General features: G+C 49.3%; 6 protein-coding genes across 6 annotated transcripts; 4 read left to right on the top strand and 2 right to left on the bottom strand.

The window, feature by feature from the left end:
- Nucleotides 1-829: 829 nt before the first annotated feature.
- On the top strand, nucleotides 830-2,934 carry BDR25DRAFT_305618 (MFS general substrate transporter). Its single transcript, XM_033690443.1, has 3 exons — nucleotides 830-1,128; nucleotides 1,182-1,469; nucleotides 1,523-2,934. The coding sequence occupies exons 1-3, from the start codon at nucleotides 908-910 to the stop codon at nucleotides 2,781-2,783; spliced, it is 1,770 nt and encodes a 589-aa protein (XP_033544000.1). The 5' UTR covers nucleotides 830-907; the 3' UTR covers nucleotides 2,784-2,934.
- A 468-nt stretch (nucleotides 2,935-3,402) lies between these two features.
- BDR25DRAFT_292150 (autophagy related lipase-like protein Atg15) lies at nucleotides 3,403-5,327 on the top strand. Its single transcript, XM_033688640.1, has 3 exons — nucleotides 3,403-4,884; nucleotides 4,933-5,020; nucleotides 5,070-5,327. Exons 1-3 carry the CDS (start codon nucleotides 3,433-3,435, stop codon nucleotides 5,192-5,194), a joined length of 1,665 nt encoding a protein of 554 aa, XP_033543999.1. The 5' UTR covers nucleotides 3,403-3,432; the 3' UTR covers nucleotides 5,195-5,327.
- Nucleotides 5,328-5,382: 55 nt separating this feature from the next.
- On the bottom strand, nucleotides 5,383-7,749 carry BDR25DRAFT_292147 (phosphate transporter; the record flags this gene model as incomplete). The annotated part of the gene is made up of 6 exons (XM_033688639.1): nucleotides 7,645-7,749; nucleotides 7,252-7,595; nucleotides 7,164-7,202; nucleotides 6,222-6,806; nucleotides 5,721-6,168; nucleotides 5,383-5,666 (listed from the first exon to the last, which is right to left on the bottom strand). The coding sequence occupies exons 1-6, from the start codon at nucleotides 7,721-7,723 to the stop codon at nucleotides 5,383-5,385; spliced, it is 1,779 nt and encodes a 592-aa protein (XP_033543998.1). The 5' UTR covers nucleotides 7,724-7,749.
- A 992-nt stretch (nucleotides 7,750-8,741) lies between these two features.
- BDR25DRAFT_292143 (oxidoreductase domain-containing protein) lies at nucleotides 8,742-10,517 on the top strand. The gene is made up of 3 exons (XM_033688638.1): nucleotides 8,742-8,883; nucleotides 8,938-9,071; nucleotides 9,162-10,517. Exons 1-3 carry the CDS (start codon nucleotides 8,771-8,773, stop codon nucleotides 10,190-10,192), a joined length of 1,278 nt encoding a protein of 425 aa, XP_033543997.1. The 5' UTR covers nucleotides 8,742-8,770; the 3' UTR covers nucleotides 10,193-10,517.
- A 2,124-nt stretch (nucleotides 10,518-12,641) lies between these two features.
- On the top strand, nucleotides 12,642-16,488 carry BDR25DRAFT_305616 (uncharacterized protein). Its single transcript, XM_033690442.1, has 2 exons — nucleotides 12,642-13,227; nucleotides 13,277-16,488. The coding sequence occupies exons 1-2, from the start codon at nucleotides 12,784-12,786 to the stop codon at nucleotides 16,082-16,084; spliced, it is 3,252 nt and encodes a 1,083-aa protein (XP_033543996.1). The 5' UTR covers nucleotides 12,642-12,783; the 3' UTR covers nucleotides 16,085-16,488.
- Nucleotides 16,489-16,695: 207 nt separating this feature from the next.
- On the bottom strand, nucleotides 16,696-20,403 carry BDR25DRAFT_395316 (uncharacterized protein; the record flags this gene model as incomplete). Its single annotated transcript, XM_033698367.1, has 12 exons — nucleotides 16,696-16,758; nucleotides 16,817-16,881; nucleotides 16,951-17,800; nucleotides 17,855-18,722; nucleotides 18,779-18,887; nucleotides 18,929-19,025; nucleotides 19,056-19,139; nucleotides 19,166-19,219; nucleotides 19,659-19,704; nucleotides 20,081-20,142; nucleotides 20,225-20,275; nucleotides 20,311-20,403. 12 exons carry the CDS (start codon nucleotides 20,401-20,403, stop codon nucleotides 16,696-16,698), a joined length of 2,442 nt encoding a protein of 813 aa, XP_033543995.1.
- Between the last annotated feature and the right edge of the window lie 212 nt (nucleotides 20,404-20,615).

The raw sequence follows: 20,615 nt of genomic DNA, 5'->3' as shown, positions 1-20,615 counted from the left end.
CCACAGTGCATTAGGGACTAGCTACTAAGGGAAACACCGCTAAGCTGTTGGGCTTTTTTGAAGGATTTGCTACCGTAGTATTGCGCGTGAGTCGCTCTTTCCCCTAGTTCTTGATTATTGTCTGATTGACAGCAGCTTTTTAAGTCTCTACCTACAACAAAGTCTAGGACTAACCTGAAGGCAATGCTCTGCTTGATGAGGCTTGCTTTCGCTTTTTCATGAGAGTGATGCAAGTTGGAGAATGGAGGGTTGGAGAGAAGAAATTCGAATACGATGCGCGTTTCCCGCTTTGCGTCCGTTCCCTGTCCAGACCACTTTTAGCCCCACTTTTAGCCCCACTTTTAGCGGATCAGATAACTCTTGTCGATCCTCCTGAGAAGAGAGAACCGAGCAAATTGAGAGCGATGTCGGCGCTGCTCCGAGCCCAGCCGAGTTTTATCAGATGGACTGATTATCAGATTGATAAAATTTTACCCGCTACACCTATTATGGAAGGTACACCGACTATCCTTTCATGGGCAGTCGCATCGCACATGGCCAGGGCCAGCCACTGTGGGTTGTTGGTCTCGTTGACCAGTTTCTGTTGCTCAATCATGGCATGTTAGACCCTTATTTTTTTAGTCACCTGCCGGGTACCCCTACATCGCTTCCGTGTTGCCTGTTGTTTTGGCCGGTCGTGTTTCCTTCAGAGTGAACCCGACTGCAGTCTAGCAGTTGGTCCATGACGGTGGAACCTCAATCACTGCAGGATAAGCCACGCTACTACCTTGTCACAACTAGCATATATAGTATCTTCCGCGGTCCCTGGTTTTTGCTTCAGCTCTCCAGAGCTTATCATTCCTTCCATACTCATCATTCCCACACCTCTATATTGCGCAATCTCCTGTCCTTGGTCATGCGGTTCTTTATGAAGACAGGCACGACCGAGGTGCCTATTGTTGTCGAGAATCCTGATGACAACACTTCCAACAACGACAAGAACCTGGAGGCTGGCGCGTCTCCAGTCCAGCAACAGTCGGTCGACAGTGATAGCGAAACAATATCTTCCGATGCTCAAGAAGGTGTTAAACAGATTGAGGCTGCTACTACAGTTTGGACCAAGTCACACTTGATTACTGCGTATATACTGTAAGCGATGTGTTAGCCCTGTTCCGAGAAGCATCTAACTCAAAGCGCTTTAGCATGTTCATCATCACCTTTATTGATGCCATGCAACAAGGCACAACAGGTAACATGACCCCATACGTTACTAGCTCCTTCCAACAGCATTCCTTAACGGCATATACGTCTATCATGTCAAGTATAATTGGTGGCATCTGGAAACTTCCTCTTGCTAAGATTCTCGACATATGGGGACGACCCCAGGGTTATGCGCTCATGGTCGGATGTATGATCCTTGGCTTGATCATGATGGCTGGCTGTAACAATGTGCAAACATATGCAGCTGCGCAGGTATTCTACTGGGTCGGGTATGTATAGTGCTTCAAGTCAATTCCAAGGAGAATGCTAATCAGGTATAAAGATTTAATGGTACCAGTTACACCTTGGGGATCTTCGTCGCCGATACTTCATCGCTTAAGAATCGAGGGTTCATGTTCGCCTATGTCAGCTCCCCATATATTGCCACGGTGTGGATCACTGGACCTTTGGCCACTGCGTTTCTCAATGGACCAGGTTGGCGCTGGAGCTTTGGAGCCTTCACGCTTATTACGCTTGCTGTTACGCTCCCTCTTTTGGCTCTTTTCATGTGGAACTATCGGAAAGCGAAGCAAGCGGGCTTGATTGTCAAACGGCAGAGCAATCGAACCTTTGTGGAATCTCTTAAACACTATGCCATCGAGTTCGACATTGGTGGCGTGTTGGTCATTTGTGCTGGCCTTACTCTTTTCCTCCTTCCATTCAGTCTCTACGCTCACGAGTCTGAGGGTTGGAGAGCACCAAAGATAATAGCCATGATTATCATTGGCGGAATACTCCTCCTTGTCTTCCCATTCTTTGAAAAGTATATTGCGCCGAAGACGTTTATTCCCTACGAATTACTTACCGACCGAACCGTTATTGGTGCCTGCGTTCTATCCGCGACACTCTTTGTCAGCTTCTACATCTGGGACAGCTTCTTCCTCTCCTTTCTACAAGTCGTCAATGGCCTGACCATCACCCAGTCTAACTACGTGGCCAACATCTACAGTATTGGTTCTTGCTTCTGGTCTCTCCTCGTTGGCATCGCCATCCGCTGGTCTGGTCGTTTCAAATGGCTTGCGCTCTACTTCGGAGTACCGGTCACCATTTTAGGTGTCGGATTGATGATCGCATTCCGACAGCCAGATGTCAATATAGGCTATATAGTTATGTGTCAAATCTTTATCGCCTTTGCTGGAGGGACCTTAGTCATAACCGAACAAATTGCCGTCATGGCAGCTACGGACCACCAACATATTGCCGTCGTTCTGGCGCTCGAAGGGATGTTCTCTAGCATTGGCGGTGCTATTGGACTCACTATTGCCTCTGCAATATGGGCAGATGTCTTCCCCGCTAGGTTAGCGGAGTACCTACCACAGGAGTCGCAGGGAAATCTGACTATGATCTACGGAAGCATAGTTACGCAGCTGTCGTATCCAAAGGGCACGGAGACGAGGCATGCGATTGAGAGGGCATATGGAGACGCACAGAAGAATATGCTCATTGCAGCGACTTCAATTTTGGTTCTTTCCATTGGCGCGGTGGCTGTCTGGAGGGATATCAAGGTCAAGGATTTCAAACAGGTCAAGGGTCGTGTGGTCTAGAGAGGCCTCTAATCTTGCTCGCGGCTTTGGCTGGGTATGATCAAACCCCTGGGCGAAGGAGAGAATGTCACGAGATGACCCTTCGGCGCGGTAATCGTGAAGTTTTGTATTGCGTAGGAGATGAATTGGATCGCCTTCACGAACTCAACTCAATAGTCTATCAAACCTACTAGTTTAAACCGTGTCTTGCCAGAGTATTTCGTCTCGAAAAGAGTGTACTTTACCCGCTTAGGTTAGTATTAACTAAACCGGGCCTTAGCAGTTAGGTAAGATTCCATTACGGCTGAAACAATTTCTATGATACGCGGTCAGAACTGCGCTAGTGTTGGACCCAACTGCAACCTGAGGGTTCTATTCTTCTTCTGCCATTTGGCCATCAGAAGATCGGCACATGCCCTCCCTGGGGGCTTATCTCAAGGGTATACGTCGAGCTCGAAAATGAATTGTCTCTCAAAATCTAGAATTTCTTAGATAACGAGGATCAGTGATGGTTTGAGTTGGCTGGTCGAGTTTGAGGCGGAAATGGGCGCTGATTAATCGCTTCCTTGATCAAGCTAGCGTGTTTCAGTGATCATGTGTGCGTCAGCCACCAAGCTTCTCATCAACTTCAGCCCTTTGGCTTCTTCCTTCTTGTCATGTTCTGCATACCATGCCTTCGACTGGAATCTGGAGGTTTATTCTATATGTTTCAGGACTATTTATATTCACTCTTGCCTGCTTGAACTCGAATTTTCTCTTCGGATTTGGCCCCCGGAGTTATAGGCAACAGCAAGCACCACCTGCATCTTCACATCGCCATGGTTTAAGGCTCCGACACGTCCTTCACCATGGTGCAGGACAACCGGGACCACGCGCGAGGAGGCTAGACGTCTCCGCTGAGACGAAAATAAATGCGCTCGCTGAACCCAGCTTCGGGGCCTTTCCCATAAAAATGGCCTCAATCCGTATCGACAGACCCGTACCAGACCTTCACGAATCGCAGCATTTTATTTCCCCTTCCTTGCGTTCGCAAGATGTTCCTGGTCCAGACGTTACCTGCAAAGAGACTATCATCAGCTTCGCCTCCATGGCTGAGGACGCATACCATCCGGATCCCTCAGATTCACAATGGTTAGACACCGGTGGAAAATACAACCAATCGATCCCCTTTGGATGGTGGGACCATGGTGTTCGAGGGCACGTTTTTGGCGACGAAACTAATACGACCATTGTGCTCTCCCTCAAAGGCACCTCCGTAGCTGTCTACGAAGGCAATGGAACTTCGTTACAAGACAAGGACAACGACAACCTCTTTGGTTCCTGTTGTTGTGGCCAAGGCGGGTCATATCTTTGGAGAAAAGTGTGTGATTGCCAAACCGGCACCTACACGTGCAACGATAAGTGTGTTAGAGGAGAACTGAGGGAGCCCAATCGATACTACGCAGCAACATTGGAGCTGTATGATGAGGTCATTCAACTCTATCCGAAAGCGAACATCATCACAACTGGCCATAGTTTGGGAGGCGTTTTGGCTTCCCTAATTGGCCTGCAGCACAGCGTCCCAAGCGTGACCTTCGAAGCATATCCTCAGGCTTTGGCAGCTACTCGTCTTGGACTTCCAGTATCTGGCGATATCTCACCGCTCCGGAAGAACACTGGCGGGTTCCATTTCGGACACACCGCTGATCCAGTTTACATGGGTACCTGCAACAGTGCATCAAGCTTTTGCTCCATAGGTGGTTATGCATTTGAAACGCTGTGCCATACAGGCCAAAAGTGTGTGTACGATGTGGTGAAGGACTGGGGGTGGAGGCAGAGCACTAGTACGCACAGATTGCGGTATGCTATTGAGAATGTCTACTCAAAGTATAACGAGACGCCACTGTGTCAAGATGAAGATGTAGATTGCGTCGATTGCTACTTGTGGAAGTTCGAGAATGGAACACACACAAAGCCAACTACGACAATCTTAGGGACCAGCACAACGACTACCAGGACGCGAACTGAGACTTGCAAAACTCCAGGATGGTGGGGATGTAATGACAAGCCAACTCCAACCACAACGGTTGAAACAACTACAAGCGCCTCGGTATCAACGACTTCAACGAATACTTGCAAAACGGTAGGCTCTCTCGGTAGACATTTCCGTGCCACGGGCTGACTTAGCTAGCCTGGTTGGTTCGGATGCAAAGATAAGACCACCTCTATTACCTCAAGTTCATCATCTATCTCGACAACGGCAACATGCACGAGCCTTGGTAAGAAACTTCTAGACTCGTTTTGAAATGTGCTTACGTATGCTTACAGGTTGGTTTGGCCGTTGTCTCGACCCTACCACCACAATTACAACTACACTAGCAACCGAGGCGGCGTACTGGAGGATGTCTCCTACACCCACTCTGGCCCCTTCGCAGCATTTTGTTTACGCATGAAATAAAGTATATACTAGCGAACGTTTCTTCTTCAACTATTAAAATACAATTATACAAACTAAGTAATATACCGGTAGTTAAGTTTCCTTAAGCATTGCTTAACTGACTACAATCTACTGGCCTACATTCAAGCATAGCACTAAAGCTAAGTCTACGTTCACACGTCAGGATATGATCGACGTATCTCATCAAAAGTGAGGGGATCGCAGGAATAGAGCCATGAGTACACCTCCAAGAGTGCCAGCGATAGGGATGGTGGCGATCCACGAAAGGAGGAGGAGGCCGACTCGCTGGAAGTTGACGGCCTTCAATGTACCGTTGCAGAGGCCAACACCGACAGTAGCGCCAGTGATGCACATGGAGGTAGATACGGGAAGGGAGTATTGCGAGAAGACGAGGACCGTGACGGCGGCGCCCATCTCCATGGAGCAACCTCTGCTTGGCGAGTGGTACGTGATCTTGTTGCCCATAACTATTCAACTAAGTTAGCATAAATCTGCAAGATAAACGATCGGGCTCCGCTTACCCTTCATAATATTGTACCCATAGGTAATAAGACCTAGAGAGATCATCAAAGAGAGGACAGCGAGCTGCCACAGGGGAACAGGAGCCTTGGAAGCAGCGGCGTTACCCGTGTGCCATGCGGAGTAGATGACTGCCCAGGGTCCGACGGAGTTTCCAATATCATTGGCACCATGCGCAAAGGAAGCAGTACAGGCGGTGAGAATCTGGACGAACGAGTATGTGTGCTCAACCTCGTTGGGGTATTTCTCTGCGTGTGCGTACACGCGCGCCATGCGTTCGCCCTCTGGGGTGCCAGCGATACCTGTCTGTGCGGCGTGGATGTCATAGTGGAGACCATAGAGAGCACCGCAGACGATCATGGCGGGAATGCGCTTTGCGAGGATCTTCATGTTGTGAAGCTCGTAGATCTGGCCAGCGCCCATTGGGTTGTCGCGAAGGGTACGCATTGCCTAATTTAAGTCAGTATCGATGATTGTTTTGGTAGTCCGCTCAATAAACGTACCCAGCCGAGTGGACCGCGTTTCTTCTCGAGTTTTTCATGAAGCTTCCTTTGACCATGAGCCAAGCGCTCTTTATACGTGAGCCCTTTTGCCTCAACCGCAACAAGGCTCTTCTCGTTGAGCTCGGCAGGGCTGTCTGTGCCCGACTCGGCCTTGCCGAGATCAGATTCACTATCGACCTCATCCTCCTGGACGACGGCATAGTTGGGAACATCTGCTACGTCAGCTTCGGCAGGCGCTGGGCGCCTGAAGAGCAGAGGGCCCTGAATAAACATCCACCACTTAACGGAGTGGTCTTTCTTGAGAACCTTTGCGTGGACGTAGGGAACGAAGAAGAGTGCCGAAAGGAGGGCGAGACCAGCTCCTGTCCCCATGGTAACCGAGACAATATACCAGATGGGCTTCTTGTTTAGGCCAAGCTTAGGAGATCCCTTGTAGACAATGGATAGTGTGCAAATCGTACCCGCAATGAGGAAAAAGAAGGGCGAGGTGTAGACGGCCCATTTTGTAGGCTTCTTGCGCATGTGCACGACAAGCTTAATAAGCATGAAGATAATTGCAGCAAAGCCGGCGGAAATGGTGGGAGCCTGCGATGATGGTTAGTAATGTCGAAAGGTTTTTAATAAGAGCAGCATATTATGGAAGAGCATAGAGCAGAATTAGAATAGGGTTGATCTGTTAAGCCTCCTGCTGGAATTGAAGAGTTCATCAGGAGATACCAAAGTATGCCCTAAAGCAGACCCTCATCATGTCCTGTCTTAGGTGCCCACATGTTGTGATGCACATGCCACCTGGTCGAGGACCTGACAGGGTACTATAGGACACACAATTGCGTTCTTTTGACGTTTCCCCTTATTCTAGCAAGAGAATAGGCAGATGGACTCCGTTCTGGGCATGATCCAGGTTATGTTTTAATATGCTGTACTTTTGAGAGTTTTACATACCATGCCTAGGCCCGCGAAGATAGCACCAAGTCCCTTACCCTTTGAAAGAGTTAGCTAAGGTCTACATAAAGGAATTAAAAGAACTCACCTTGTTCCAGCCCCATTGGACCTTACGGACGCCCACAGTCGCAACACCGACACCTGCGACGGCCGAAATAAGCGAGTAGGTGGAAGAGACGTGAGCAGAGTGTCGTGTGCACCACATGACCCAAGAAGACGCAGCTGCGAGCGCACACGTGAACGCAAGCATCTGGACGCTCGCATTGCCCTTGAAGGCGGAGACAGGAATGATGCCGTTCTTGATGGTGTCAGCCGTTCTTGCACCAACGGTGATGGCTCCAAGCATCTCAAATATGGTGCCGAATATCATGGCCTGTCGGTACGAGATGGATCTCGAAGAGACACTGGTTGCCCAGGCGTTTGCTACATCGTCTATCGGATTTATCAGCATCATGACCGTATAGCGAGCTTCGCTACTCACTTGCGCCGTTGTTGAAAGCATCGAGCATGGCAAAGAAAGTGCCGATGACGAAGACATGGGTGTATTTGGTGAGCACCATCTTGATTGATGGCGCACGTGTCGACTAGTGATAGCACTGTGGAGGAAAGAGAGTGACTGGGTATATGCTGGAGCCTGGGTTCAAGAGAAGAAGGAAGAGCTGGACAGCTTTTATGTACCATTTGGTCACTATTCCAGAGTCCCATTCGCAAGAACGCCCGTAGCCACACGACCGCCATTTTCGCAAAATACCTTGGCGTTTGCCAGTCGGTCTTGGGGAATGACACCCAAAATTGGCGGCCGGACTGAAAGAAGATCGTCAGTCCATGAAAATGCGTGAATTCTGAGATCTGGAGTTGAAGATTGGAATGTCGTTCGCGCATGAGGCTCTGGCCGTCCTTGGCTCTCGGTAAGCTGTGTCCCTATGGGAGTTCTTTGACGACCCACGTGCGTACGCAACATCGTCCATATGGACCGCCACGTACCATCTCTCGCCCAGCCTTGAGGCAAATTGAAGCAAATTCAAGAGGAGGCGAAGAAGAAGCCGAGAAGAAGCCAAGAAGAAGCTCAGAAGAAAGCAAGAAGAAGGCTGGAAAAGTGACAGTCCAGTACCGCATGGTTCGCTCCAAGCTCTTGATGCTCCTGCCCTACTGAGAGCATTGTGGACGCCGAGGGGCGCTGCGAGAACTAGAGTCGCCGAGAAAGGGTTCAGGTCGCGCGACATTAATCATTCGGGCCGTTAGAATTCTCTGCTGGGCTGCTGTGACGCTCAGTATCCACTTCGCTTTTTCACCTTGTGTGGAACATAGCCAGAGCAGAGTCTATCTCTAATACCTCTTACTAAAATCACAAAAAGTATTAGCAAGATGCGGATTTCTTGTCATAAATTGACTTGTTAGATGAATCCATCCAGAAAGCTTGTGTAGCACAAGTCCAAAGGCGAGAGGAAAGCTTGTTGCATACAAGCAAACGGGAAATAAGGAGGAATGCTGAGTAATATTTTATTCGTCACATGCTCAATGCCACAACTAGACTAGCTTTCGTCAGCCAAGCCGAACCTCTCCTTATCATCTACCTGGCTCGAGGTTGCAAATCTGCGGCTGCGCTCATGTTCGCCTATTATCACTTCCTCAAACGAGTCCTTTCGATCTTCTATCCTCCAATCGCCCCCAAAAGCAACGAAGTTCTCCGCTTCGGTATCCTGGGCGCTGCTGACATTGCGTGAGTCCAAATGAATGAACAACCAGACCATGCAAGCCTCTAATGGTGTGTCAGTCCATCGGCATTGGTAACCCCAGCAAAATCCCACCCTGAAGTTATCGTAGCAGCCGTTGCTGCTCGAGAGGAAAAGAAAGCTAAAGCATTCGCAAAAAAGCATGGAATTCCAGCTGTACACCTATGTTACGACGGTGTGACAACCCTACTTCGTCCTCTAGCTCCCGGCTTCTTCTCAGAGAGTTGGAGGATGATTGGGATGAACCTTTACTAATGTCCCACAGACCTCATTGCAGACCCGACCATCAATTGCGTCTATGTTCCCTTACCCAATGGTCTCCATTACGAGTGGGCCCTCAAGGCCCTCAAAGCTGGGAAACATGTCCTCTTAGAAAAGCCATCAGTATCTAATGCTGCCGAAGCAAAATCCCTCTTCAGACATCCCATATTGAGGGATTCAGACGCCCTAGTTTTACTAGAAGCATTCCACTACCGCTTCCACCCCGCTTGGCAATTATTTCTCACACTGTTCGATTCTAAAGAAATCGAGGAGGTCGAGGTGCAGAATTACCTTGCGGCGGGTATTTTCCCACTCGACGATATCCGGTTCAATTATTCGCTCTCTGGGGGGACGCTCATGGATTTCGGCTCATACGCTATTAGTGCCGTTCGCCAGATCTTCGGTGCCGAACCTACATTTGTGAGGTCTGCAAGCTACCGACCCATGCCGGAAGGATTCGATCAGACAGTCGATGAAGCCGTATACGCTACGTACGAGTTTCCAAATGGAGGAATTGCGAGGATAACGGCCGATTTGCAGGCGAGAGGTGGATATTGGTTTCCTGCTTTAACGAAGAATTGGCCGAGGCTCTATGGAGCATTACCCACGCTCTTCTTGAAGTTGAAACCGATAGAAGAAGCCGTGGGAAATGGGCTGGTGAAGGAGACGAGGAGGAAGATTGTCTTTCATTGTTATATGGGCCCTCATTTCTACCATCGGATCGACATTGGGACTACCACCAAAATCATTGACCCAAACAAGGGCAGGAAAATCTTGAAGTCCGAGAAGAAGACGGAGTACAAGAAGGCGTATAATTGGTTGAAGAATGAGGAGGGAAAGAAAGGTGAGCTATGGTGGACTACGTATAGATATCAGTTGGAAGAGTTTGTGAACCGGGTGAAGAAGAGACAGGGTTCTTGCGTTTGGTTCGATTCTGAGGAATCAATTCGGCAGATGGAAATGATTGATGCCACATATGAGAAGATGGGTTTGCCGCTGAGGCTAACCAGTAAGGAATTAGAGGGGGGAAGTTAGGGGCAGGGGAATCGAATGGAGTTAAAACCCCTTCCGTACCTTATCCTCTGTATCTTCAGAGAGATACATCTGTCTTAGATGTTGCGCGGATAGTGAATTTGAATGAGGTGTAAAACAGGGAGGGGGGAAATGTGGTGTTGCTTGTCAGGGTTTGAGACATAGCCCATGATATTGATGCGAGACTAAGTTTTAAGGAACCTGGAATGTAGTCAGGGTAAAGCAGGTACCCAAAATTGACAATAGCAATAACATAGTGTATCCATGAAAAGTTGGAACCTGGAGGCCCTGGCTCCTTCCGATTTCTTCAAACTTTTCTTGGGAGGGTAAGAACTGGATCTTAATCTAGACAGAGTTCCCTGAAGACTTTCTGTTTTGTCTTTGAATGACTCTCACAATCGGAGAAATACGGTACCGCACGTACTCTTCCCATCTATTGCACCTACACCTATAGCCTGTTGACGCGGAACGGTGCACACAGAGAACAACTGTAAATGAACTAATAGGCTTTGACCAGGGTTACAAACTCTACTAACGAGAGATGGGAACAGTATCAACGCCGTCACTGGCAAGTATTCCGTAGTCGCATGGCGGTCGTCAAATAGAAAAAAAGGGTGGCTGAAAGGAAAGGAAAAGTACGCGAAAGCCGTGCTACTTCAGCGACTGTGGCAACATGCACGTGTGAGGTCCATTATTCACGTGTCACTGAACTTGTAAGGTGTGTTTGCTTCAGTCCCATGTCGGCTCTCTCTCCTCCGAACCTCCGCTTGATTACGCCTCACCCAGGACTGGGTGCTCGGCCAAGCTGTCGATAAGGAGATCAGCGCCCTACGCAAGCCGGACAGACATGCCCAAAAGCGAAAGTCTCCTAGAGTTGGAACATGCTGTAAACGTAACCTCATTCTGATATTCACCCCTATGACTTGAGTAATTGTGACAATAGGAACACTGGCCCGATGGTTGAGAGCCTTGAGGATAACTGTGCGTGGAAGCTAGTCTCAGAATCAGAAACTTAGGGACTGAAAAGACCGCTGTTAAACAAGCAACTGGACGCTTTGAGTTCTCACCATCTAGCCAAAAGTAAAATGAAGGTACGTGTGAGACCGGGAAGCTTAGAATAACTCGAAAGCTAATGCAAGCAGGCAGAGGTTGTTCGGCGTAAAGGTCAATGAACTCCCCATGACGCGTCTGCACACTGCTTCCGACCTTTGGACGAGTCCACGTATGATCCAATGGTGGACCAAATGTGACTTTTCACAGTATGACCTAATTGGTCAATGCCGAGCTGCATGCGGCAGACTGCAGCATGTTGGGTAAGCAGAGATACACGTCACTCAAAACAACGTGGAACCGTTAACGAATGATCCGTTGGGTGGTGTCTTTACCAGTTACAACACCAAACCCCAGGTTAGAGCGCAGATGCTGTGCAGAAGGGCGAGCAACGACTAGGCTGATGGCGGTGTCCGGTCCGTGGGCTGCGCGAAGCGGAATGTCTGGGTTCGGTTATTTCACTTTTCGGAGGTTTTGAGGGAAGACGTGAAGCGGCGAACCCTCACAATGACGAATGAGAGAGGATCGAATGCAGGGTGCAGCATAATGGTCGCTGTGATGATAATGCAAAGGAGGATGTGCATGTTGCGAAGGATGGGAAAATCGTTCGGCCCCCCTCCGGGAGAGAATCGCTCGGCCCCACTGCACTGCACTTTTCCAAACAGTGCAACTTAACCTAACAACCTTTAGAACGATGACTGTGAGTGATGTCAACGTTCAACATGGCCAGCGATGGGTCATTTTCAAATAATATCGTCGCAAGTTTGGTGTGGGGAGTTAACGTCGTCGCAATGAACATCGTTCTCTCCAGGCACCGGCAGCTGGCAGACAATTTCCCGATGTCCAGGTCCAGCTTTCGCGACCCCTGTCGATGGCGATCTTTTGAATCACGCCAGATCGGGGTCGCAATGATGAGGCAGCAAACTCCCTTGCCTTGCCAGACCCTTAGGCTGGGTCTTGATCATGATATTGCTCGACCACGGCATCCGGAAGGCTACCACACACTACACAGATAGCCTACGAGACAACTGGCACTCCCTCACTTTCCGCTGGCCTTGTCAAGCCGGAGAGGGATGATCGCTTAGGCCTGCGCGGGCGATCTGGGCTATGACAGCCGGAAAGGCCAAGTCTCAGCGCAATCCTCCGCATTTCAGCACGCCACGAAAATACCCTGGCGTGCAGGCTTTTTGGGGAGATCAGCCTCGCGGATCTCCCAATCCAGTGCTGTTGTTAGCTCAAGCTCCGTCTCCACCAGAAGATGCTGATGCAGCCACACCACGCTAAGGAACACGCCAACGCGGTCCGGCCTTGAAATCGCATGCGGCAGCAAACAGAGAGCTGAGATCACGACATGGACGTGGATACAAATAATCGTGCTCCATCGTCCCACACTTGGCGGAGACGGCGAGTGATTGATTTCGAATCCCCACTCTGGTGCTAGGTATCTCCATGTCAAGAATCCTTTCCTCGCCTGTGCATGAACGAAGTTTTTGAGCGACGCCTTCAGCGTCCAGGATATCGAAGCTGCGTCTCCTATTTAAGGAATGACTGTGGCTTCGGATCCGATGCCCTCCCTCCCGTCCAATATCGCCGAGAAGCCTCGACCCTCTGTTCCCAGCCGCACGTCGTCACTTAAATACTGTCGCCCCAGCTGGATGGATGGAAAAGGTAATTTCAATTCTGGCATTAGCTCGGCGAACGCGAGGACACCGGCCGAGACTCCAGCCTCGTCGTGGGGTACCATCAGGTCCACTTTGACAGGCCGGAATTTTATAGCAGAGGATGGGAATTCTTTAGAATTTCTAAAAGGCCCTCCAAGCGTCAGCTTGCCTCGAAGCTACTTGACACGGAGTACATCACATTCTGTGAAAACGAACAGGAGATCCACCAGTTGCTCCGCAACAATGCGGAATACCACACGAGGAGAAAAAGTCAAGAGATGGGCTGGGTTAACGCGAACAGCGAGCGATTGGGATGGCCTACGCAGAGTGAGTTAGTCTATCATACGTATCAGAAATCTTCGCTAACAGTCGCTAGGATCCTGAGTTGTGGTTCAGCGATGGAGATTGCCTGGTTCATTTATACGCCCGTGGCCAGTCGCGTCGCGGCCCTTCCTTCTGCGTTCCCTTCAGCGTTCTTCGTGAGAGCAAATGTGGTGCCATGTTCAGCCTCTGCTTTGCACAAATGACGCCTGCTCAGTGTCCCACCAATAGTCAGCCTCTGGGACGTGTATCGAGTGGCTTCAGCACTCAACTTGCAGTGTCAAGTCCCAACATATGCGAGCTTTACATTCCAGCACCAAGGGAGGCAACAAGGGAGGATTCTTTCCAATGGCACATAACCACTCGCAATTTCTTCGCCTTCGTTTTCGGGAAACCGCTGGTCGGGAATCACATGGGGAAGGCGTTGGTGGACCTGCAGCAGCGGATGCAACTTTTCCGGTCGGGACGAATTAACAACCATCAAGATTTCCTCGATTATGCCAAACACCAAGGGTATCGAGACTTTGTGGAATGTGCCGACTATGCGTTGGCCATGCTCTACTACGCCGAACACTACCAGTTGCGAGATGTTTGGATCGACGCCTTCGTTCATTGTGTTGGCATGAATGACTGCCTAAGTCTCAGCTCTGAATTTCAACTAGTATCTCGCGTCACGAAAGCTCTGATTACGAGGGCTTACTTGGAAATGGATATTCACCTTAGCCGTGTAGCTATCGCACTCGGCAACTTCCTCGAAGATGATATGTCACCGGCCTTCCTTGGCCTCAGTGATGGCGCTCGAGCCCACATGGATCGCTTCCGCTCATTCTTGCACACCTTTTACGTCGAGAAGTTCGGTTACTGGCCACCACCCAATGGCACTTCATTCTCGAAAGTTTTGTACAAATCTATGTACTTTGACTTTAAGAACATGTACGACTACTTGGCAGATCTTGAGTCAAGCGACAACATTTCATCCCAGAAGCCAGCCAGCGGCGGAATCTGCGTTCTACAGAATGTTCTAGCTTTTAACCAGAGGCATGACTTCGTTCCGCTACCCCATCCATTGCCATTAGTTCCGGAACATGTCGCGCCGAATAGGAAGACTCAATCACAAAAGACTCTACGAACCCTTACTCTGGGTTCTAAGCAGGCTAAGACCGATCGGTACATGACCACTCGTGCTGCACTTACATCAGCGACCAATACTCGCGATATTTCTGTGACAAGCTGCGCCCTCGTGCAGGCTTACATGCGTTTCGAGCGGCAGTGTGCTCTCAACCAGCGAGAAGAGAAGGTTTCAATGGCCGATGCAAGAAAAGTCCGCTGGCTGCTCATTTATAGCACGCTCCAGTACTTGGTGTCTGCTATTCGGGCCCCAAAAGAAGTTCGTGACACTGAGGAACCCACTTACCCTCTGTGTTGCTTAGTCACAGAGAAGTCTCCTTGGCAGATTGGAACCAAAGCCCTAAACTCTCCTACGATTCCTTCCGTCAATGTGCCAGAGGCCATCGATAACTACCTTCCCGAATCGAAATGCGAGGTCCCAAACGAGCTCACTCGCGGTACCCCAAAGGCCTCGACAATTCAGCCCGACTGCCAGAATGAAGACTACTTCACGCATACGAATCCCGATTCAACGCCTATAATTAGTCGGCTTGTTTCGGTCGAAGTGCCCGCTCCTCTCCGAATCTCATCGCCAATTACACAAAACTCTTCCATCAGGTCTTTCAAGCACCTCTCTCTGTCTGCCCTCAGCTCACGCAGGAATAGTGTCGTCTTGAAGACGCCTTCCCAGCCGTTCTGTGAGATTATTGTTCATGGATATGGGAACGGTCTGAATGATACGATTATTGATCCACCATCGCAAAGAATCTCACGCTCGGAGGCTGTCATTTGCTCAAAGCATTCGTCCGGGCCTATAATTCCCAATGGTGCTGAGCCAGAGACTTCGTGGTTACGGCCGTCAACGCCAGACCATGCAAAGCATTTAGGACGACCCGGGAATCTCGTACTCGACACTGGGTCCGCGCTCGGACAAGCACGAACGCCTATACTCGACTCTTTTGAATTTGACAACCTTGTCAGCCCCGTTAACACAGATAAGCCTCATCAGTCTCCAAGCTCCTCCAACAGCGCCACGTCTATGCACAGCGCTATGTGGAGTGATGGCGACTCCAGCTCCACATCTTCGAAATCTAGTGCCGATGCTGGCCGATCGGATTCTAAGTTAGGCACTACAGAAGACAATAGTCATCCCAGCGGCTTTGCTCTTGTTGACAACACCCCCTCATCGAGTGCTCAGACATCCCCAAAGAGGAATTCAGCTACAACACCCAATCGCCGTAGCGAATTCTGCTTTAGCTTCAACAGCCCCTCCTCTGAAAGTTCCTTTGTACTAGCGCAATCCTCAGACTTACCTGTCCCTCTCTCTGTCGATTCCAATATCGGAATCGCCATCTCAGCTCCTCCGCCGATACCAACATATATACTACCGCCCCCACCCCCAGCCACCACCCCTAACTTCGATATCCTTCCTACTCTGGACGAAAAGCCACGCCCTCTTCCAAGGTCATTTTCCATGGAAAGCTTAGCCTTTCCCCCTTCGTCGACCTCTAAGGCTAGGAAAGAGAACTCCATGGACATTTTCGCTGCTCTATCGCTCGCACCTGCACAATCGAAGAATGAAACCCCAGCTGGGCGAAGCGCGAGTGAGACTTGTAGGGATATTGAAGCCGCAGTCCCGCCACCGATCTCTAAGAAGGCCCAGCAAGTCCACAGCACCAAAGTCGTCGATGACCAAGAGAGAGGTCGAAAGAAGGAGCGGAGGAAGAGTTTGGGGCTTATGCTGAGGAGAAGATAGAAGTTGAAAAGTCACTCGTGCCGCGCGACTTCGTTCACGTTTTGTATTCCTTATGGTCTTTCTTCTCTACTAGTATCTCATCTCATCTCATCTCATTTCATTTATCAAATCTTAGCATGGTGCATCAGGCTACATATAGCGCGAGGTAAATTAACTTGTCCTGACGCAGATACACAGACGCTCACTCAAAAGCTTTTCTCTACCTTGATTTCTAGTTTTAGTTTTGTTCAGCGCTTTGGTTTGTTATACCCATCGTCGATTACGCAGCTCGGTCGACACTTAAATATAATGTCTTGTATATTTAGCGGCACGTTGGTTGAGTAGGAGTGATATGGTGCGAAGTGAAAGCACGCATAACGGAAATGGAAATATATAATTGAAGACCACGAACCCCTGCGACTTTGGACTTGCATGAACCCTCTGTGAATTTTCGGCAAGTCAAGGAAATATACAACATCTCTTCTTAAGACTGTCTACCTCTGTCCTCCTACAGTTGCAAGTTTTGAACAACATGATCTGAAATAGGACGTATTAAGCCTTATTTATGTACCTTTAAAGCGGTAGATATATAACTATTCTACCCGTAAGTGTCTGTAGACCTTGGATTTTACTCAATTAACGATGAGATTTAGTGATGGATCTTTAGTCTGCGCGGATATTTCCTTGAGCGCGCCCTAAATATTTAGTGTTTGCTTTTTTCTTACTTCTCTTTGAATACAAAAATATTCCCACAAAAAAACTCTCCACTGGCTCGTATTCACACCTCCAGTCCTCATACGACAGCGCCCCAAAGTCACCTCAACTTGTTCCACTATAAAAGTACCCCGCAATCGGAGAAAGACTGTTTCCTCGCTGCCCCTCCGCACTTCTCATCGCTAAATGTCCAGGCGAGCTAGTAGTTGACTGAGTCACAACCCCATAAACCCTCCTCGTCTCCCCCACAACATCCAAAACCGTTTCCAGTCCCGCCATACACGAATTTGGTATCCCTGGACCATTAATGCCGCCAATAGTTAGCGAATGGACTAAGGAATCACGCATCAAGCGCCCCAGTGTCGAATTCTCCGCCGCGACGAGATAGAGAAGGGAACCAAGACCTAGGAGGATGGAGACACCAACTACTATCCCAAGAATGCGGTAATCGAATTGGGTGATAAAGACAAGCCGCTCGTCCTGTACAATCATATCGACGGTAGAGTTGAGATCGTACGGTCCTCCAACGGCGTCGGCAGGTATGTTCAGCGGACGAGCATTCAGCGGCGCGTGCCAAATTGTACGCTGAACGTGGCTGACGAGATCGCTAGGGAGGATAAAAGTGGTTCGATTGGTGAAGCGTGCTGTAGCAGCGATAAAAGTGCTGTTTTGCTGCGGACGCCCCTGCTGGTATGTCGTCCAGGCTTCGCCATTGAAGACATCGACGAACGCGGCAGCGATTCCGTAAAATCCTGTCGCTGGGCCTTCGATCTGTGCGGGAATAGGGTCCATCCAGGACTGCCGCGTGCAGTGGAGGTCCTTCATGATCCCGTTCCCGCCAGAGATTGTTGTTCTACAGACACCCCGCGCAGGCCTGAGTGAGCAAGCGTGTGAGAGGAAGTGGGTTCCGTTGTTCATCGTAGCGTTGAAAGCAAGGGAGGCGAAAATGTATTCTAAAAAGGAGTTGGGGCCGAAGGGAATAGGCTGCTCAAATCGAGCCGTGAAGTTGTAGTACCATTGGTCCTGTAATATAAGCAGTCAACTGGAGCCAATACAAGGGATGTTTTCTGCGAGTACCGATCTCGTGGCTATTACCACACCAGGTGTCTCGACAATAGCGCATTCCACGTCCACAAAATCAATGGGTCCAAAGCTCGCTTTCCCCGTCAAGTTCTGCTGCGTGTAAGGCTGACTCCCGGTTTCGCCAAAAACAGCAATCGTTGCGGAGCGCTTGATATTCGGCATGGCATTCTGGGGGTACAGCACAGCGCCCGATCGGGCCGCCATCCGGGGATCCAACTGTGCATGCTGTATCTTCACCGTCGTAGGCATAATCTCAATGCGACTACCGGTCTCGACTCCAGCCTGAAGTGCAGGGATTGTCGCCGACGTTGCGAGGAAGCACACGAGGCCAGTGAACCATGCCAGCGCGGTTGAAGGCCGGCTCAACATCCCAACAGACAGGCGCGATGCCAGATGTAGTGATTCGATATTTTTGATGCTCAAGCCATATTCCTCGCCCTCGTGGTTGCTGAGTCGCAGCCACAAATGCTGGTATAGAGCTACACCGAGAAGCGCCGCAACGGAGCCTTTCAGGATGGTTGCGCCAAGCGCGATGAAGACGGAGGCATTCGACGTCCACAATCCTGTTTTCGGTTTTCCATCTGTGGTGAGAGCGACCGTGAAAATAAATCCAGATGAAAGGAAAAGAGAAAGGAGAGCAGCCCACGTAGCACGAAAGATCTGGGCAGGTGGCGTTTGCTTGCGTTTGGGAAATTGGGCGGAGAGGGTTATGGACTGGCGCGCCATGGGTCTCGCATATCGAGCAGAAACCCTTGCATGGGAATGCAGATCTTGATAAATAATTGTCTGCTTGGATGTCACTAGACGTGGCTGGTTTGGTTCGGCGAAACGAGGCGCGAGGTGGTCGCGGGATAGCTTTGCACTCGTTTAGCTGAATTAGCGCCACTGAGTGTACGACCAAATTCATCCTCACGATACTTCATCTGGCTTGGTTCGGCGAGGTTGATGGTTAAAAGAAAGGTATGCATAGTCCAAATAGGAGTGATGAGTAAACAGGACTGACTAACGGGGTTCGATTTGGCGCTGGCTCAGGACTCCTTTTCGAGGGTTTGGAAGCTGACCACCGACTTCGCCACTGTATCACACGTCCAGATTTTTCCCCGATAATCTCCTCCACATTTTGTTCATCGGAATACCTCTGTTGTCCTACAAGGTGGACTGGGAACTTTCACTCCGTCAGTTGATGGAAAGCCACAGCAAGATGATTGATTTCGCTGGCGTTCGGATCGCAATTTCGGTGGTGGTTGTCCTTCGCAGCCCTAATCACTGCATGCTCAATCTTACCAACGAGCGACCAGCCCTGACATCATTACAGGACCTACTCGCGAAACGTAGTGAAGTTATCTCATAAGTCAGCCGCTCCACAGATGATTTTTCGCTAATACTATTTTAGAGTAGATAGAACTTCTAAAGTTTTCTAGGCTAATTATAATTACTAATAACGTACACTATAGGTGTCAGATTTGCGCACCTACTGTCAAGACAGGAGGAACGCTTGACGAAAGCTGCTACATAGTACGAGCAATAAGCTCGAACAGTATGTTACTGCAAATTGCAGCATTTTGCAGCATGTTGCAGCAAATTGCAGCATTTTGCAGCATGTTGCAGCAAATTGCAGCATTTTGCAGCATGTTGCAGCAGTTTGCAGCAAATTGCAGCATTTTGCAAGCTGGTCGCGCATAGGGCAAGTGCGCGAGGGACTCGGATCGGCAAAACAAAAAGCCGAGCAACACGAGTAGAGCAGGAAAAAGGATCGATAAATCAACACAATCAATACAATCAATCAATCATCCCATACATCATATCCAAACCCATCATTCATCTCAGGAAGCCCAGAAACAGTGCTTCAATCTGACAATAGGCAAGTTGCTTACACACCTAAGTTGCTTACTTTTACTAAGACTACGCTAAACTACTCTTTCTACACTAATGCATTTTTAATAACACTACTTAGATGTGCTAAAAGAATATTAGATATAGCTTATACTTTAAGCTTTTAAATAAAATGTTGCGTTTGCCAAAAGGTCAACCTTCCAGCTAGCACAGCAGAAGGATATATATAGACGGATAGCTGTACGCGACATAAAATATAACACTTTTAAAGTAATCTACTAACTACAGCTTTATCTAAAGTCTTTTAAAAGATAATTGTAACAGCACATGCAAGACAATGGGTCCGAATGCGGTATAAATCCACTTATGTAACGGCACAGGCAAGACAATGGGTCTGAATGCGGTAGGAATCCACTCAGACATATGGGAGTGCGTGGGGACTTAATGACCTGGGAATTCCATTAACACCTATAGGCCTTGTACGAAGGATATCAGAAAACTACCAAGCTAGCTACGGGGGAGAGGTGCGACTAAATACATGGGGAAATAGGGGTAACAGCAGGGGGCAGGGCAGAGTCGGGGCTAGGTCGAGTCAGGGTCGGGGCCGATACGGGGACCCTTCGGATAGGTTCCGGGTGACCCGAGATGGAACGATTCATGAGAATCGTTACTGTGCCTACCTCGTTACACTGAGTGGATTCATACCGCATTCGGACCCCATTGTCTTGCCTGTGCCGTTACAAGGACAGCAGCAGCTTGTACAGGCAGTGTTACTTAGTCAGCAAACACAGTGCGTAAAGAGGAATACGTACAGAAGCACAGGAAGTGCATAGCGGATACTGTGCCCCTAGGCGGTTCACACATATAAATATGTAATAGTGTGATACGTACTGGAGCAGGTGTAGTATACTGCTAACAAAGA

The sequence above is a fragment of the Lindgomyces ingoldianus genome, assembly GCF_010093535.1.
Source record: "Lindgomyces ingoldianus strain ATCC 200398 unplaced genomic scaffold BDR25scaffold_30, whole genome shotgun sequence".
Taxonomy (NCBI): Eukaryota; Fungi; Ascomycota; class Dothideomycetes; order Pleosporales; family Lindgomycetaceae; genus Lindgomyces; species Lindgomyces ingoldianus.
Note: the sequence above shows the minus strand (reverse complement) of the source record. Positions and strands in the feature narration are given on the sequence as shown.

Coding starts and splice junctions, on each gene's coding strand:
- BDR25DRAFT_305618 (XM_033690443.1), top strand. CDS start 908: ATGAAGACAGGCACGACCGAGGTGCCTATTGTTGTCGAGAATCCTGAT. Junction 1,129..1,181: donor TTGATTACTGCGTATATACT/GTAAGCGATGTG, acceptor AAAGCGCTTTAG/CATGTTCATCATCACCTTTA. Junction 1,470..1,522: donor CAGGTATTCTACTGGGTCGG/GTATGTATAGTG, acceptor TCAGGTATAAAG/ATTTAATGGTACCAGTTACA.
- BDR25DRAFT_292150 (XM_033688640.1), top strand. CDS start 3,433: ATGCCTTCGACTGGAATCTGGAGGTTTATTCTATATGTTTCAGGACTA. Junction 4,885..4,932: donor CAACGAATACTTGCAAAACG/GTAGGCTCTCTC, acceptor TGACTTAGCTAG/CCTGGTTGGTTCGGATGCAA. Junction 5,021..5,069: donor GGCAACATGCACGAGCCTTG/GTAAGAAACTTC, acceptor GTATGCTTACAG/GTTGGTTTGGCCGTTGTCTC.
- BDR25DRAFT_292143 (XM_033688638.1), top strand. CDS start 8,771: ATGTTCGCCTATTATCACTTCCTCAAACGAGTCCTTTCGATCTTCTAT. Junction 8,884..8,937: donor CTGGGCGCTGCTGACATTGC/GTGAGTCCAAAT, acceptor ATGGTGTGTCAG/TCCATCGGCATTGGTAACCC. Junction 9,072..9,161: donor TGTACACCTATGTTACGACG/GTGTGACAACCC, acceptor AATGTCCCACAG/ACCTCATTGCAGACCCGACC.
- BDR25DRAFT_305616 (XM_033690442.1), top strand. CDS start 12,784: ATGACTGTGGCTTCGGATCCGATGCCCTCCCTCCCGTCCAATATCGCC. Junction 13,228..13,276: donor ATTGGGATGGCCTACGCAGA/GTGAGTTAGTCT, acceptor AACAGTCGCTAG/GATCCTGAGTTGTGGTTCAG.